This window comes from Chlorocebus sabaeus, chromosome 16 (genome assembly GCF_047675955.1).
Source record: "Chlorocebus sabaeus isolate Y175 chromosome 16, mChlSab1.0.hap1, whole genome shotgun sequence".
Taxonomy (NCBI): domain Eukaryota; kingdom Metazoa; phylum Chordata; class Mammalia; order Primates; family Cercopithecidae; genus Chlorocebus; species Chlorocebus sabaeus.
This window is the reverse complement of record NC_132919.1, coordinates 32,584,937-32,601,905: the sequence shown is the minus strand read 5'-3', so window position 1 is coordinate 32,601,905 and position 16,969 is coordinate 32,584,937. Positions and strand designations below refer to the sequence as shown.

At 40.2% G+C, this 16,969-nt stretch overlaps 1 protein-coding gene across 1 annotated transcript; it reads right to left on the bottom strand.

Moving 5' to 3' along the window:
• Positions 1–616: 616 nt before the first annotated feature.
• On the bottom strand, positions 617–2,169 carry CCL8 (C-C motif chemokine ligand 8). Its single transcript, XM_008011013.3, has 3 exons — positions 2,044–2,169; positions 1,245–1,362; positions 617–830 (listed from the first exon to the last, which is right to left on the bottom strand). The coding sequence occupies exons 1-3, from the start codon at positions 2,147–2,149 to the stop codon at positions 725–727; spliced, it is 330 nt and encodes a 109-aa protein (XP_008009204.1). The 5' UTR covers positions 2,150–2,169; the 3' UTR covers positions 617–724.
• Positions 2,170–16,969: the final 14,800 nt, after the last annotated feature.

The window sequence follows — 16,969 nt, the reverse complement described above, 5'->3', positions numbered from 1 at the left end:
AAGGCAGTAGAGAGGCTAGCGAATAAAGGCTGCTGAAGTTAGGGACTAGAGTCAAAGAGTTGGAACATCCTGGCCTGGTCCCACCAAGTTCTCTGGGAACCTCGGTTGAGCTCAGCATGGCCAAAAGACATTCCTGAATAATGGCCCCTCCATGCCCAAACTGTCACCCATGATGCCCAAAACTCACTCCCAGCTAAATGTTATCCCAAGAAGAATAAGACTAAGTAGTTTTAAAGTACATATATTTTTCTTTCTGAAAATTTTTTTCCAAAACGCCGTAGTTATATACAGTAACATTAATTTCAACAACAGCAGTACAGAGCACACATTTGACTTATAGGAGGACTGATTGCCAAAGAATACCAAAGTGTTTCACCCTGATGATCCATTGGAGGACCCCACAACGCTACAGACAGGTAGGAGGGAGAACAATGACATTTTGCCATGAACTTAATGAGCTCACAGGAAAACAAAAACAAAAACAAAAAACACATCACCAGGATTTTGTATTTTACATTCACTGGGATGTATGGCAGATAGCGTTAAAACATCAATAACTTAAATATAATTAGATATTATTTAAGAAATATTATGCTTTAAATTATTTAAAAATAATCTCTTTGTGGATGTTATAATAAAATAATGTCACACTGCACCTGGGGAAGGTTGGGGAAAATAAATAAGGTTTTCTTCAGGCTCTGACTCTCAGTCCAGGTATGAAGGCTCAAGGCTTCAGATTTTGAAACATTTGGTCCAGATGCTTCATGGAATCCCTGACCCATCTCTCCTTGGGGTCAGCACAGACCTCCTTGCCCCATTTGGTCTTGAAGCTGTGGGGGAGAGAGGGCACAATTAGATGGAACATTTTGAAGATCCTACCCAGGACCGTGGGCCATTGGTCCCTAGACCTGATCCACCCTTGGTCTTTAGGTGAAGGACCCAGACCCGGGAGAGAAGGGAAGGAAAGAGTGGGTGGAAGAAGCTCCAGAAGGAAGCTCTGCTCTTGCTGTCCAGGTGAAACCCTCAGGTTCCTGGCTAAAGGTATTGGGATAGTTTCACCAAGCCCCTAGAAGGGAATCCTAGAGCAGTTATGTACTCCTTCTCACGGGCTGAGCTTCTCTATGGGGTAGAGGGGTCCTTTGGATAGATATTATATGCATCCGACTCATGTGGACATGAATCCTGACTTCTCTATGTTGTCCATCAGAACTTTTGAATGGGGGTGCCAGGCACTGTCCACTCACATCACAGCTTCCTTGGGACACTGGATGTTGGTGATTCTTGTGTAGCTCTGCAGCCTCTGGTTAGGAATTTTCCTATTGATCACATTAAAGCAGCAGGTGATTGGAATGGAAACTGAATCTGAAAGAAATTTTGCAAAGAATGAGACATTTAGGACCCACTGTAAGTGTGCATTTGTAAGGAAAAGAGGAGAAGACCAAGAAATCACCATCCTAAGTTCAGTGTCTTAGTCCAGATCCCAGAGATAAAATGTTACCTGTGAGTCTCTTTCCTCTATTGAACTATGGGGCCCCTCATTGTTGACTGGGTATGGAAACATTTTGAGTAACGAGCTAGTCCTTGTCTACTAACCCAACACTTCTGACACTGGGAACATAAGTTCCAACACCTTGCTTCCCAGTCCTTCATCCTCATGGGCTTTAGAGCTAGCCTATGCCATACATTGAGATTCCTCTCGGTCCTTATCCTCTTTACACAACCACTGTTCTGGAATGTACACTGAACCATGACCAAAATTTAAAGCTTCAAGCAATAGTTTCTTCCTCTCAACTACTGCCTGAAATGTCCTTCACACCCACAGTGAGAAACAGTTCTTCCTCCTGCATCATTTCCCCAAACAATAGGAGGGTTGTTGCTGTAGCGACTCCACTCTCTGCTCCCAAAACTGGGGTCAGGAAAGATCAAGGGAACCAGCCTCAGTGACCTGAGCGTTTAGTTCTGGTTCTATTCCTAATGAGCTGTGACATAATGGCTCTTCTTAATTCCTCTTTTGGTCTCCCCATAAGGAGGGAGAGGTCTTACCTGGCTGAGCAAGTCCCTGTGGGCTGAAAGTGGCTGCCATGAGCAGCAGGCACAGAAGTGCTGCAGAAACCTTCATGTTGGAGGGCAAGGGTGTGAGCTTCAGCATGAGAAGTGAAGGTTTCTGGGGCGTTCTCAACCTCTCTGTTCCTCTGGTAGCTCTGCCTGCCTTTTATAGGGAGCAGAGAGCCTGGGCAGGGTCACAATCAAGGAAGGATGAGGTAAGACCTTCCTTGAATATGCTGAGTAGGCACCAGACCCTGGGATAATTTCCAGATAACAAAAGAAGGAAGTTGTGAGTTTCTATCTTTTGCTTAGGCTCTGTGGAGCAGAGGCTGAAGGGTATGGGATTGTGCTCAGCAAAGTGACCTCATTGAACTAGTAAGGGCTCTGATTTCCTTGAAATGTAAAATTGTCTATAAGAAAGGAAGAACGGAAGCTGACGTCATAGTGGAAGAGAACCCAGGAGGCCAGGGATGGGCCCTAAGGCTTTGCTGGTGCTCTCCATGACACTTGAGTCACTTGCAGTTCTAAGCCAGGCAAGCTCCTTTAGAACCCAGCCACAGAAACTTGGCAGAATGACAGAATCCTGGAACAAAGTTTTAATGCCCCGAAATCTTACTGTTGTAGAGCATAAGAACTAGACAGCACATGCTGGTCTCGTAGCGTGGTGGTTTCCAAACATTTTATTTATATGCTCAAGTTTCTTTCCAAATGAAATTATATGGAGAAGTCCAATATGTCATGGAGATTCAGGTGGAATGGGTCCATTTGCAGAAGGCCTTCCAACTCTCTTGGTTCACACACAGTGGGGCTGTGGGCGGGGCGTGGCAAGAAGGAACCAGCTTTGTAAACCACTGACCTTATGTACTCCCCCTGCAGGGCTGATCTATCCATATTACAATATCATATAGAAGTTTTCCTGCTCTAAGAATTCACTGTATTCTTCTACTCATCCTTTTTCCGCTACAAAAATCTCTGGCTACCACTGATCTTTTTACTATCTCTGTGAGCTTGTCTTTTCCCAAATGTCATATACATAGTTGGAATCATAGGGTAGGCAGCCTTTTCCAACTGGCTTCTTTCACCGAGCGATATGCATTTAAGGTTTCTCCGTGCCTTGCTGTGGTTTGATAGCTAATTTCTTCCTTTCTTCTTTATTCATTTATTATTTTTACTGTGGTAAAAATGCACATGCCTTAAAATTTACCATCTTAACCATTTTTAAGTGCATAGTTTAGGGGCATTAAGAACATTCACGCTGTTGTGCAACAGTCTCAATACCTCTTTTCATCTTGTAAACAGAAATGCTATACCTATTGATCTCCATTTTCCCCTCCCCCAAGCCCACCATTTCTACTTACTCTTTCTGATTTTGACTACTCTAACTACTTCATTTGAGTGAAATCATATAGTATTTTTCTTTCATGACTGGTTTATGTCATTTAGCATAATGATCTCAAGGTTCATCTATGTGGTAGCATATGATATGCTACATATCCTTAAGGTTGAGTAATATTCCCTTGTATGCATATAGTACATTTTATGTATCCATTCATCTGTTGAGAGTTCTCTATTCTGTTCCATTGACCCATTTGTCTATTCTTTCACCAATACCACACTGTCTTGATTAATGTTTCTTAATAGTATATCTTGAAGTCGAGTAATGTTAGTCCTGTGACTATTCTTTTTCGGTGCTCTGTTAGCTATTCTGGATCTTTAACTTTTCCATATAAACATTAAAATCTGTCTGTCAAATCCAAAAAATAACCTGCTGGGATTTGGACTGGGATTGTGTTGAAGGTACAGATCAAGTTGGGAAGAATCGACATTCTGACAACATTAACTCCACCTATCCATACACATGGAATGCTTCATTTACTTAGATCGTCTTTAATCTTTCATCAGAAGTTTGTAGTTTCCCTCAAATATATTATACATCTTAGACTAAGTTCTAAATACTTCATTTTATTCGTGCTACTGTAAATAGTTTTGTGCATTAATTTCAAATTCTAGTTATTCATTGCTGATATACAGGGAGTTATTGAATTTTATCTATTAACCTTGTACCCTGTAGTTAAATTGCTTAGTAGTGACATGATTTTTTGTTGCTGATTCTTTGTGATTTTCTACACGGACAATCATGTCTTCTGCAAATAAAGACAGTTTTATTTATTTATTTCTCACTTGTATGTATTTTTATTTTCTCATCTTGTGCTATTGTGTTGGCTAGGCCTTCTAGTATTATGTTGAACTGGAGTGGTGAGGAGAAACATCCTTGCCTTATACTCAATCTTGGGAGAAAACATTTCTAGTTTCTCACCATTAAGTATGAAATTAGCTCTAGGTCTTTTTTGGTACACTCTATAAAGCTGAGGAAAAACCCCTCTATTTCTCGTTTGCTGAGAGTTTTTTTTTAAATCATGAATGGCTGTTGAATTGTGTCAAAAAATTTTTTTCCACCTATTGATATTATGATAAGATTTTTCTTCTTTAGAAAGTTGATCTGATGGGTTATATCAACCAGTTTTTGAATGCTGGATCAGCCTTGCATACCTGGAATAAATTCCACTTGGTTGTAGCTTATAATTCTTTTTTACATTGTTGGATTTTATTTGCTGATATTTTGTTGAGAATTTTGTTCATGAGTTTGGTTTATAGATTTCTGTTGGTTTGTAGTTTGCTTTCGTTCTAATGTCTTTAGATAATGTCTTTAGATGATGTTAGGGTAATTCTGGACTCATAGAATGAATTAGCAAGGGAGGAGAGGGGACAATTACAAAATTCGTTCCTCAGGAATTCTCATTGGTTTATAGAAATAACATGGGTTAGTAATTGGCAATGTATTGTTGAACTATAAGGTGTATATCTAAAATTTCAGCACCAAATCCAAGATCAAATACTGTCTTTTCAATTAATGTGTTTATATTTCTCACAAGACGGTAATTATTCCCCAATAATCTTGAACTTTAAAAGCTCTATAGGAGTTCATATATATCACTGCACCATAATTAACTTAAGAATTTATTTCTTTATAGTTGGGAATCATACCATTTCCGTTTTTATGGTTTTAAACAATATTTGTGGAAAAACTGATATACTATAACATCATTATTAATGTCTTCATTTAATTTTATAGCCAAAGAATTAATAAATCAAAATATGTGGATGTTGTTAAGGCTTTTAATCAAATGAACACATTGCTGGAAAATTTGCACCTTCACTTAAATATGAGTCTATTATTCTTAAAAACATTTTATAATTGCTAAGAAGAAGACATTTGTCTTGTTAAAAGACGAAAGAAACCTATAGTGATAGAATAGTGGTTCCTTTGCAGGTGTGGGCATCATGAGGGAGCCTTTTGGAAACCAGGAATGTTCTACATTTTGATCAGAGCGGTAGTTAAATGGTTAACTACACATGTAAAATTCATAAAACTCTACATTAAAATATCTGTGTACTTTACTGCACAGTATGTTGAATTATACTTCAATATAAAGTAAATCCAAGAAAAAAGCTCACCGTTATTTTGCTTACATTTTACTTTATTTGCTTTTTAATGTGTAGGTTAGTTGCTTTATTTTTTGTTGTGATTAATATACTCTTGTTCTTAAATCAGGTGACTTTTTACTGTTTTGATTCAGAAGAGATTTTTAAACATTTACCTCATGCATTTTTCATTTATTACAATTACTATGTGAACTTTTAACAGTAAAGAAATTACAGAATATGGAACATGTGTGTCATTAGGATTTCCTTTAATCAGAAAGGAAATTGAGTTTCTCCAGGATGGCAACTTTTTAATCATTTTAGGGGATGGTTCTCTGCCAGGTGTACTGTGTGGCACTGATATGAGTGTGTGCATGGGGTGGGAGTATTGGTTTGGGGGTGGAGTTTGTGTACATTTTTCAAGCAACAATAGAGCCGTTATCTTATGTAATACCCTGAGGACTTTGTTAATTTCTCCTCTGAGTTGACTTCATATGAAAAGTGCATCCACACACAAACAACAGAAATAGTCGTGAAAATTATAATTATTGAGAATCAAAAAAGGCTAGTAAAAATAAAGGATATTAAGTGTCAAGGAACTTGGGTCTAGTCTTGATTTGACCAAAAACCTGCCCAAAGTGGCCTTGGGCAAGTCTTATTGACTTGGAGATTCACTATCCTCATCTGTGAAGTATGGGGTTTTGACAAGTTTTGTGACGACAAGTAGTTTTTGATTATGTGCCAAATTTATGAATTGGTGATAGATGACTAGAAAGTTTTGTTGTGAAAATAAAACAACGAGGCATTACCTTGGGTTTTTGAATATAATGCTGTGATTGATTAGTGATGCCTGCTATTAGTACAGTAATAAGAAGTGGTACTATCTACATAACCTATTCCAGAATTAAATAGTACTTAAGCTCTTCTCTAACTTGATTTATTTGTGATTGTCTGCAAAGAATCAAATCAGAAAGCAGAGAGGCTCGGATGCTAGGAAATGTCAGAGAAGCATTCTTGGCTGTCAGTCTAAGACAGGCAGAATAGCATGATGGTTAAAAGTCTTCATTTGGATACTGGGAACACTGGTTAATATCTTTGTCAGAGAAGGCTCAGATTATTTAACTTCTTTATATTCTAATTTCCTACCTATTCTTTAATTTTCTTGTGTGGAAATGGATATTTATTTTTAGGCATTTTATGAATATTATCTGATACCCAAAACTTGCTTTGAAGAGTAAGTAGCATATGGTAAGTGATCAATAAACTAACTGTAATCAATAGTTAAGTAAGGTGGGTATAGTGTCCAGAAGATAAGTGGATATAGATGTGTTATAGGGATGGGCCTTGGGGAATATTTGTGCTGTAGATGAAGAAAAAAATGTCTCCCAGGAACGGGAGCAAAGTGAGATCCTGGGATCCTGCCATGAACCAAAATACTGGACGGGCTCTGGGAACTCAGAGGGAATGAAAGTCAGATATCTCAGTGCTAACAGATGCCAAGGGGCATCAGAATTCTAATTCTGCAGGGAGTTTAGGAATCTCAGTTGGCAAGCCACTTTGATTACGCAATTTCCCTCTCTTGTTTTATTTTTAAACTGAATTTGAGAAATCCTTATGTAAAAAGTTAAAATGAAACTTTAGAGCATGCAAAATCAGCAGCTGTTCTGTCCAGTGGCCTGGCTGTGTTGTTCAGGGAAATGGTCCCTCTGCCTTTCCTGTTTCTTTTCTTTTTGGTGGCTTCCCCATAAGCAGTTTTCTAAGGCAGACTTGACAACTACGTCAAATAGGACATATAGGACAAATATGTCTGTGGTTCAGTGGCTAGTGGTACAGAGTCTGAGATCAGAAACAACTGTCTGTGAATGAAGGGTAGGAAATGTATACCTTGCTATGGAACCAGACCTTCTAGATTCTTACCTGGTTCTCAAGGAGTGAAATTAGGTGCGAGAACATCCTGGGAAGCAGAATTTCTGCTTTCATTTTTCAGCTCTGCTCCAACTGTCCTTAATGATCACAATATTATAGAATGAGTTGAAAGAAGCAGTCGTATTTAATTTATTCAAGCATTTCCCTTTACAAATGAAACAACAACAGAAGTGGAATGATTTGTTGTAGGTTGTGCAGCTACTTCATGACAAGCTAGCACTGGCAAGTAGGAATGTCAGAACAAAAGCCACCATGCAATTCCGATTAGAGGGCAAGAACCAGGCAGAGAACCTATAGTGAGGTGCCCAGAAACCTCAGAGACTCTCCATGCGCTGGCCTCTTCAGACCTGCCTCCTGGAATATCCAGAAGCCTGGGGCAATTATTAATAACACAGAAGATATGCCTTAACCCACACCCAAACACAGAGTCAGAATCTTCAGAGATGAAGCCTCGAATTCTCTGTTTCTGAAGTGTTCTAGGTGACCGGGTAATGTTTAACCAAAGCCGTTTTGGGAGTCATTAATCTAGTTCAAATGCCTCATTTACAGATGTATAAACTGAGGCACAGAGTGGGAAAATGATTTCCCCAAAGTCACTTTGACAATTTAGTAAAGGATCAAAACCAGAACTCAGCAACGGGGTCACCATGCTCAGTTACATATTGGACTACCTTGTTTGGTCCCTGGTACCTGGTAGGGTCTTCATTGTAATGGAGGCTCCAGAATCTTTACTGTTTTGCCTCTGTAAGTTCATGTTGCAAGGATAAGCAATCCTGGGCCCAACTGGAATACAGATGAATAATTTCAAGGAGGGGTACTTAATATGTCCCAACAAAGGAGGATGAACAGATTCTGCTCGGACTTGGGAACACGGAATTTACTATTTCAAGCTCTTGCATCACCAGACCCCACTCAATGCCTAATATTTGCTTGGCACAGGGGACCTTCTGAGACCCAATAAACTGTACAGGGATGTCTATTCTTCTCCTTTGTAACTCCCTGGAATCAACTGGAATTTTAGGATAAACTCTTGAATGAGGTTTTGGTATGCGGCTGGATGTAAGAAGAAGAGGTGGGCAGAACTGTTTTATTACAAGAACTAAGAAATTGTCTTGATGACAGTGAACTTTCCAGTTGCCCCTGGGGCTTTGGGGGTGCTATCGGCATGTACGTAGAAGTCTCCTGGCCTGCCCTGATGGTTATTTGGGCAAATATTGCATAATCCTGGGTTCCTGGCTGACTTGGTAGTGTAGATTCTAGTTACTGTCTTCCCTTGCTCTGTCTCTGCTGGTGGCCATGGTGATGTGGTCCAAGACACACATTTAAGAACTAGGGGTGAAAATGGAATTTGTTGAATCCCCTCATTTCTTAAATATACAGATTATCATCTCAACTTTATTGATGGAGTAGCTGAGGATGAGATTAGGGAATTGATATGCTAGAGGTGAAACAGAGCACACAGGGGTCTGGTTGTCCAGGCCAAGCTCTTCCCAGTGCCCCTGGTTTCGAGTGTAATGCCTGGAACAGTGTGGTATGGTTTGACACAGCATAATGTGGGCTGCCTCTTATCCAGATTTCAAGAGTTTCCTCACCAGTTGCAGAAGAGAAGGTTCTACTCTACTTTCTCCTTACTTGGGCTGCTGGAGTCTTTATCACTGGACCATCCCTGGTCATTGGCAGGTGAAAGAGACATGGAGACTCTTGTCCCAGCTCTTAAATGCATCTGCCTGGAGGGACACATGCCACTTCTGCTCACATTTTATTGCTCAGAGTGGATCACACAGGTCGTCGGTTTTCAAGATGGCCTGGAAGTACAACCCTGACCTGTGCACAGAAGAGTAAGAACTGGAAATATCAGACATCTCTAATCACTACCAGATGTTCCATGTTATCCATGTCAGTTTAGTAACCTTTAAGCCTTGTGATGTTCTTGGCTAAACAATTTCTCATACTTCACATTCAAATAGTCCAACTCATTTATCAAAAATGTCTTTAACTTGAGGCAGGGTGATGGGTCTAAAGCATCTCATAATATTTAGTGCACTCCACAACATTCTAAATAAAACATTAATTTTGTCAACATAAAAACTAAACCCACAATTGACTTTTATCTAAATGTCAGAGAATAGTATTAATGATTCCACAAGTTATTCATATCAACTCAATAAAGTGGGAAATTATTATAAAGCCCTCAATGACAAGGTGTTAATTGGTACTCAGGGTGATATTTTTACTTCATTATTTATTAAGATCACAATTAAGCTCATCAAGGCTAACAGCCTCTAGGTTAATATCTGTTAGGCACTGTGAAGGAGTCATTGCGCAAATAAATGTTCCACATCACATACAAAATAGTCGGTTTTGTTTATATCACTGTTTTTTAGAAACTGAAACCAAGTAGTCTACTTGATTTATTAATATGATTAATATGCATTATACTCCATAATAGCATCCTGAGCCAAACAGTGTTTCATTTTCTTTGTGTGAAAATTAACAGTTCATTTCTATTCTGTTTTTAAAGATAAGAAAGTACAATATGAAGTCAATTGTAGAGTCTTTAGGTCAGTATAATAAACATTAGTGTGTTTTAGACTACATGAACTAGTTAAAAAGATGTAAAACATCTCTCTCAAGGCACCTGCCAACACTGGTGTGTAGCGATGGACGGCTGTAGCGTGGTGCCTGCTCCCACGTGTGCCTCCAACACTTGCCTGCAGAGTCCATGACAGAGTCATTCCTACAAGAGGAATCTTCAAGAAGAAATTGCAACTTGAAGCTTCCAAGTAGCCCAATTTTAGCTGTGTGGTTTTAATTAATTAATTAATTTTAGAGTCGGAGTCTTGCTATGTTGCCCGACCGATCTCGAACTACTGGGCTCAAGTGATCCTCCTACCTCAGCCTCCCAAAGTGCTGGGATTACAGGCACCCACTACTGTGCCCAGCTCCAGCATTGTGGTTTTAAATTTCACTGCTTTTCCCATTCTAATTTCTGAGATTGGTCTAATCATACATAACGAAAGGAGATAAAGTCTTTTTTAATTGAAATGTGGCTGCTGCAATCTGCAGAAATACTGTGTCTCTTCAAGAATCTGCCTTCAAAAGTCAAGAGGTTTCTATTTCATTGGTGGAGGGTACTACGCTTCCATCACTTACCTGAAGTATTTCCAGGACGTGCGCTATTTCTGGCATTGCCCCCAAAACAGAATGAAGTACCTGAAGAACTTGCAATAAATTTTAATTGGTTGCATTTCTCTTGTAGAAAACATAAAATATATTGTTCCCTAAATGAAAGGACAAAAATGTATCTGCATTTATGGTAGTCAATTCATTCTGCTTCTGCCTGGACTCTCTCGGTTTCAGCAATGAAAGTCCAGTGTCCCAGGAAACCTCTCAGTTCTGGGCAAATCAGGACAGTTGGTCACTGTATCTGTGCTTTAAACACTAAGATTGGATCTAGTTGCTATGTTTATTTATTTTCTCCCTTTCCTCTCTCTCCATTTCATTCTGTGTGTATATGTGTGTGTATACACATATGTGTGCTTATATATGTACATAGGTATGCACATATAAATATACAAACATATACACATCCATATATACATGTATATAAATACACACATACATGGACATAATGTACATGTGATTATATTTACAGCTTTTTTCACTTAATATACTTAATATGAGTCATACACTCTCTCAAGTCATTAAATATTCTTCAACTGCTTAAATTTAGTGACTTCATACTGCTTCATTATAAAAATATGTCATACATAATTAAAGCATTTCATTATGATTAGGCATATATAATTTATATTTTCATTTAAAAATAATTTTAATTAGCATTATTTTGAAAACCCAAGTTTAAAAATGCTCCCCCATATCTTGACCGCTGTTGAAATGTGAAGCTTTAGTAGACATTGCCATATTGCTTTCTATAAAGTTTTTACTGAGGACAACATTTACTAGTTGTAGTAGGCAAATAAAGGACCCCTTTGGCCAGGCACGGTGGCTCACGTCTTTGGGAGGTCAAGGTATGTGGATCGCTTGAGGTCAGGAGTTCGATACCAGTCTGGCCTACATGGTAAAACCCTGTCTCTACTAAAAATACAATAATTAGCCTGCCGTGGTGGCACATGCCTGTAATCCCAGCTACTTGGGGGGCTGAGACAGGAGAATTGCTTGAACCCAGGAGGTGGAGGTTGCAGTGAGCTGAGATCGCACCACTGCACTCCTGCCTGGACGGCAGAGTGAGACTTTGTCTCAATAAATAAGTAATCCCTAAAAGTTCACTCCCTGATCCCTGGAACCTGTGACTCTGTTACCAGCGACGAGCGGGTGAATTTTTATCATATCTGCTTTAGATAATGGCTAACTGGGAAGGAGTTAGAGAAAAGGAGAGAGAGAAAAGGCAGAATGGCTGTCTCTCTGGGGAATGCATTCAGGTTGCTAGACCAAACATCTACAGGACTTGGGCAGTCCTAAGTTTCATTTTCACTTTTCACACTAAGGATCTTTGTGGATGGGATCCAGGGTACAGACCTTGAGATGGAGAGATTATCCAGGTGGGCTCAATCTAATACTATGAGTCCTTGAAAGTGGAGACTCCTTTCTGAGTCTCACCAGAGAGAGGAGATGGAAGAAGAAATGCATAGTATGAAAGGGACTTGACCCACTGATGCTGACTTTGAAGATGGAGAGGTGGGCTCTGGGCCACAGAATACAGAGGCTTCTAGAAGCTGGGAAAAGTTCCTGGCTGACAGCCATCAGGAAAATGAACATCTCGGGTCAATAACCCAATAACCCAAAGGAACTGAATTCTGCCAATGCCCAGAGCAATGGAAAAAATGGATCCTTCCCCAGAACTTCTAGATGGAAACACATTCCTGATAATACCTTGGTTTTAGCCTGCTGAGACCTATGTTCAACTTCTGACCTCCAGAATTGTAACATAATACATTTATATTGTTTAAGCCACTAATTTTGTGGTAATTTATTACTGCAGAAATAGAAAACTAATACATTATTAATTGAAAGTATACGCTACTTCGTTAATAAAAATATTATTTTATATATAGGCAAAACTAACCTATAGTGGTAGCATTGAGACTAGATGTTCTTGTAGGAGGGTATTGACTGGCAGGGAATGTGAGGGAGACTTTGAGGTTTAGAAATGTTCTTCAAATATTGATCTGGGCAGTGATTCCTGGGGCGTATGGATGTAAAATTGATTTAACTTCTTTGAACTTTATTGTAGGAAACCATTGCCTCAATTTGAAAGTTAGCAGAAAGAAACTACTCCAGTATGAGCTTGTTTAAATTTATGTTTATTGGTTGGTATTTTTGTGTACATGTTCAATGGTTTATGTTTTTGTCTGACGAATTATCTGATAGTATTCGTAGCTTAAGAGTTCAATTATTTTTTAAAGTTTATTTATAAGAGACCTTAAATCTTCTACCTCTTGTTTTTCTGATTTTTTTTTTTTAACTCTGAATCATCTTTTAACAATACTGAAGTTCCAGAACTTGAAACATGTCTCTAACCTCAGGATTTCCTCTCGCAAGAGGGAACTTACACTCTTACAAAAAAGCATCTGGGACTGTCCCTGCCAATTGCCTCATATAACACAGATACAGAGTCAAGTTTTCTTTAGGAATTAAGTTTATATAAATCCCCAGTCCACATGCAAGGCAAGTGTCACACAAAATAAGCTCAGAACGTTTTTATTCTCCAGTTATGTGGCTTGACACAAAGGTGCATCCAAAGGTAAGAAATGAAACTAGTGGTAAAAGTCAATTACGAGAAAGTAAAGTGGGTTAGCAGAATGCAGGGCATTTATGTCAAGTGCCTAATCCCAGCTTGCCTGCTTAGTAGCGATGGGACCTATTTAGATATTATTAGGTCCACCTGCTTCGTGTATCAAATGTGGGGATATACAAGATCAAGGATGGCAAATAGGTTTTCAATGCAAGTGTCAACTCGAGAGGTTTATTGAAAAAGATAGGCCTTATGTGGGCTATGAGAAATAGTGATGTGATTCTTACTGATATTCTCCATCGGTACAAAATCAGAGAGGAGCCCAATTCTGGGACATGTTGGCCATTTCTGGACTAGGAGATTATCTGTGTTCCTCTCTGTTTTATTTTCCCATGATTATCATCTTGAAATGAGTCTAATCTAAGACCTGGACACTTAGGGCATTAGGAATCAGCAAAGAAGTAATCTTTGCTGTTTAGCTCTAGGACAGGCAGGATAGTGGTTAAAACAATGGACTCTGGAGCCATATTGCCAGGATTTGGATGCCTGGGTGGTTTGAAAGCTTATTTCAGGTCTCTGTGCCGCTGTTTTCCTATCAGCAAAATGGGTGTGAATTAAACTGGTTGACATAGGAAAAGGGCATTGAAAAGTGAGGTGTTAGCATATGGTAAGTATTTAATAAATTCATTGTTACATATATTGATAGTGAGAATATAGTGATCAGAGGACACTAGGCAGAGACCCAGGATGTGAACTATTGAAGAAAGATTCCCTTAATTGTCTTCATGTGTCCAGATGAAGACATGTGATAGAGATGGACCTTCAAGAATGCCTGTGCTATAAATGAGGAAGTAAAAAGAGTCTCCCGGAAACAGGGAAGCAAGAGACCCCAGGATCTTCACATAAACCAGAGAAGCAGGATGCTCTGGGCCACAGAAGGAATAGGAGAAAGATCCCAGGTGTAACACATACCCAGAGACATCATGTCCAAGTTCTGCAGATGGTTCAGAGCCTACAATCGGAAAGTCCCTGTGTTTTGCAATTTCCCTTCCTTTGGTTTTGGTTTTAATGTGGATTTCAAAAACCTTACCATGAAAAGCTAAAATGAAACTTAAGACTGCCCAAGTCCTGCAGCTGTTTGGTCCAGCAGCCTGAATGCATTCCCCGGGGAGGTGACCATTCTGCGCTTTCTCTCTCTCGTACCTTTTCTCTAACTCCTTCCTAGTTAGCCATTATCTAAAGCAGATGCAAAAACTTGCTCATAGTTTAGGAGCTGGTGAATGGTGAGACCATGGTTTAGATCATAGGTTAGTAGTAGACAGGGATCAATTAGCATTGGAAAATAAACGAATATCCTGCAATGGAAGCTGTTCTCTGTCTTAAGGGATTCCCAAGGAACATAGCAGTGCCAGGTAGAAACATGTCCTGTGAATCACAAGTTCTGAAGAATGGCTACATTCTTCAGCTTCATCTCAGATTTATTCAGAGATAACAAGGGTCATAGAAATAATGGAAAGAGGCACTAGAAGGGAAAGATGAAGTGCGTCACCGCAAATCACACAGCTGGTTTATGATGATCCAGGACTGGAAAGGAAGTGAAAGGTCACACAGGACTTGGGCAGGTCATTCCAAAGACTGCCATGCAAGTTCAAGGCAGTGGGGTCTGAACTCACATGTGAGAGAGCAAAGGAACCTCACAGAGCATCAGTGTTCTAGTGCTAGACTGAGCTATACCTTTGTATCCCCAGGAAAACTGGTTAAAATCCTGATGGGGGCACTGTTCCACAACCCAATGTCCCGACTCAGAACCTTGGGAAAAGGCCAGGAAATCTGTATTTTCAGAAGTAGTCCTGGTGATTCTGATTCACAGTCAATTTGGAAACCATCTGTCTAGTGCAAAAGGTAAGCTGGGTCTCATGGAAGAAGAAATGATTTGCACAGACTTACCTGACGCACGGCCTAAAGAAAGAGCTGAGGATGCAATCCTCAATGATGTGCAGTGCATACCAGTTTGGTTGCTGTTCCCTACTGGGAACTGCTGTATTAGAGGCCCCAGCATCTCCAGTCCTCTGAGTTTACAGGTTCATGCTATGGGAGTTGGAGGAAAACAGCCTGAGAACTTCTTCAACATAGAGACCTACAGCACTTACCATTTTCTACCACCTTCTGCCCAAGCCTTGCTGAGTGCCAGAGGGTCTTCTGGGTATCAATGTATATGGTGATATTTTAGTTATTTTTATTCCAACTCACTATGTGCTTATACACTTGGTTAGAGTTTTAGAGTTCACTCCTGATTGGTGTTTGGAGATGAGATCTTGGTGGCAGGAGAAGTATACAGAACGACTAGATCTGGCATGAGGATGAATGAAGTTGTCTGGTTGATAATTGCTCCCAAGACTTTTGTTGAATTTGGGGGTGGGGATGGGGAGACTTAATGAAAAATCTGTGTCTAGGCAGGCAATGCCTGAGCTAGGAGTGGGTTCATGGTAATCCAGGTCCCTGGCTGGCACGTGAAGACAGATTTGAAATACTTTCCTTTTCAACTCTTTGCTAGCCAGTGCATGTGATGATGTTTGCCAAGACATGGTTCCTAGGGCTGGGAGAATATGTGAGACCATCTGCCAGATTCCCTCACTTGCTTCCTGTAACACAGCATCATCCCCATTTAATGGAGAGGAAAACTGAAGGAGAACTTGATATGTCACAATGCTCAGGGAGTCAGTGCCACTCCTGGAATCAGCATCAATATCTCCTGCTTCCCAGGGTGAGATTTTCCAGTGCTCCATGCTTCTGAGTGCTCTGCTTTCTACAGAAGCTATCGTTCTCTCCCCAAGACTGGCAGGTATTGGCCCTGCTATTGGTCTTTACTGTTGATGAGGAGGTAAAATTATAGCTAATTTCCATACAACTGGGTCCCCTTTTGGAAAAAGGAGCTGGCCAAACTCATAGACTGCAGTAGAATCTTGGGGTTATCCAGGAAGAGGAGGCCCTGTCTTTTTGAATCCATGTTTAAAAAGCTCTGCAGTTGGGGCTTACAGGGCTAGTGAGAGAGGGAAGTGAACTTGGGGCTCAGGGTAGGCATGCCTCTGAATACTGCCTTGTGATATTTTGGTAGTGGGTTCTAGGAGCTGGGTCCCTGGGCCTCCCACTCTGCCTTCTTGACCAAATATCTTCAGTAAGCTCCAGCTGACCCCATTCTTCCTATGAGTGGCTGCCTCTCCTCCACCCCTACCATTGCTTCTTGCCTGGATTATTGCAGATACCTGCTCTCAGGTCCTCCTTTCCACATTCCATCCTGATGTAACCAGAAGCTCTGTCTTCCTCATGCATACCTCTGATTAGGCTGCGTCTCTTCCCCACTAATTCACACACCTTCAGTGTCTTCCTCTGACCTTCAGAACTGAACCCGACTCTCCTTGTTGACATTCAAGATCCTCCAAAATGTAGCTCCAAGCTTGCATTCTAAAATTTTAAAATGTTTTTCCTATTATTGGACCAAATTCCAGCCAGACAAGAGTTCTGCTTCTTTCCTACTCTTCTGTCCACCCTAAATTAGCTCAGTCAAACCTCTTCTTTGATCTCACCCCATCATTTAAGAGAGGTTCTCCTTATGCCTCTTCTTCACTGAGAAGTGTAACCTGACCACTGAATCTATTGCCACCTGCTCTTCCTCTGAGGTTTCAATTCACCATTGGTATTCCTCTGAAGTTGAGGATAGGTTGAATGGGACTGACTGCAGCCAGGGAGAATATTTCAGAG

What these genes read in the sequence shown, in the direction of transcription:
- CCL8 (XM_008011013.3), bottom strand. Translation starts at nt 2,149, where the DNA reads ATGCTGAAGCTCACACCCTTGCCCTCCAACATGAAGGTTTCTGCAGCA. An exon ending in ACAGGGACTTGCTCAGCCAG is followed by an intron (nt 1,363 to 2,043) that starts GTAAGACCTCTC and finishes AATTTCTTTCAG; the next exon opens with ATTCAGTTTCCATTCCAATC. An exon ending in TGTCCCAAGGAAGCTGTGAT is followed by an intron (nt 831 to 1,244) that starts GTGAGTGGACAG and finishes TCTCCCCCACAG; the next exon opens with CTTCAAGACCAAATGGGGCA.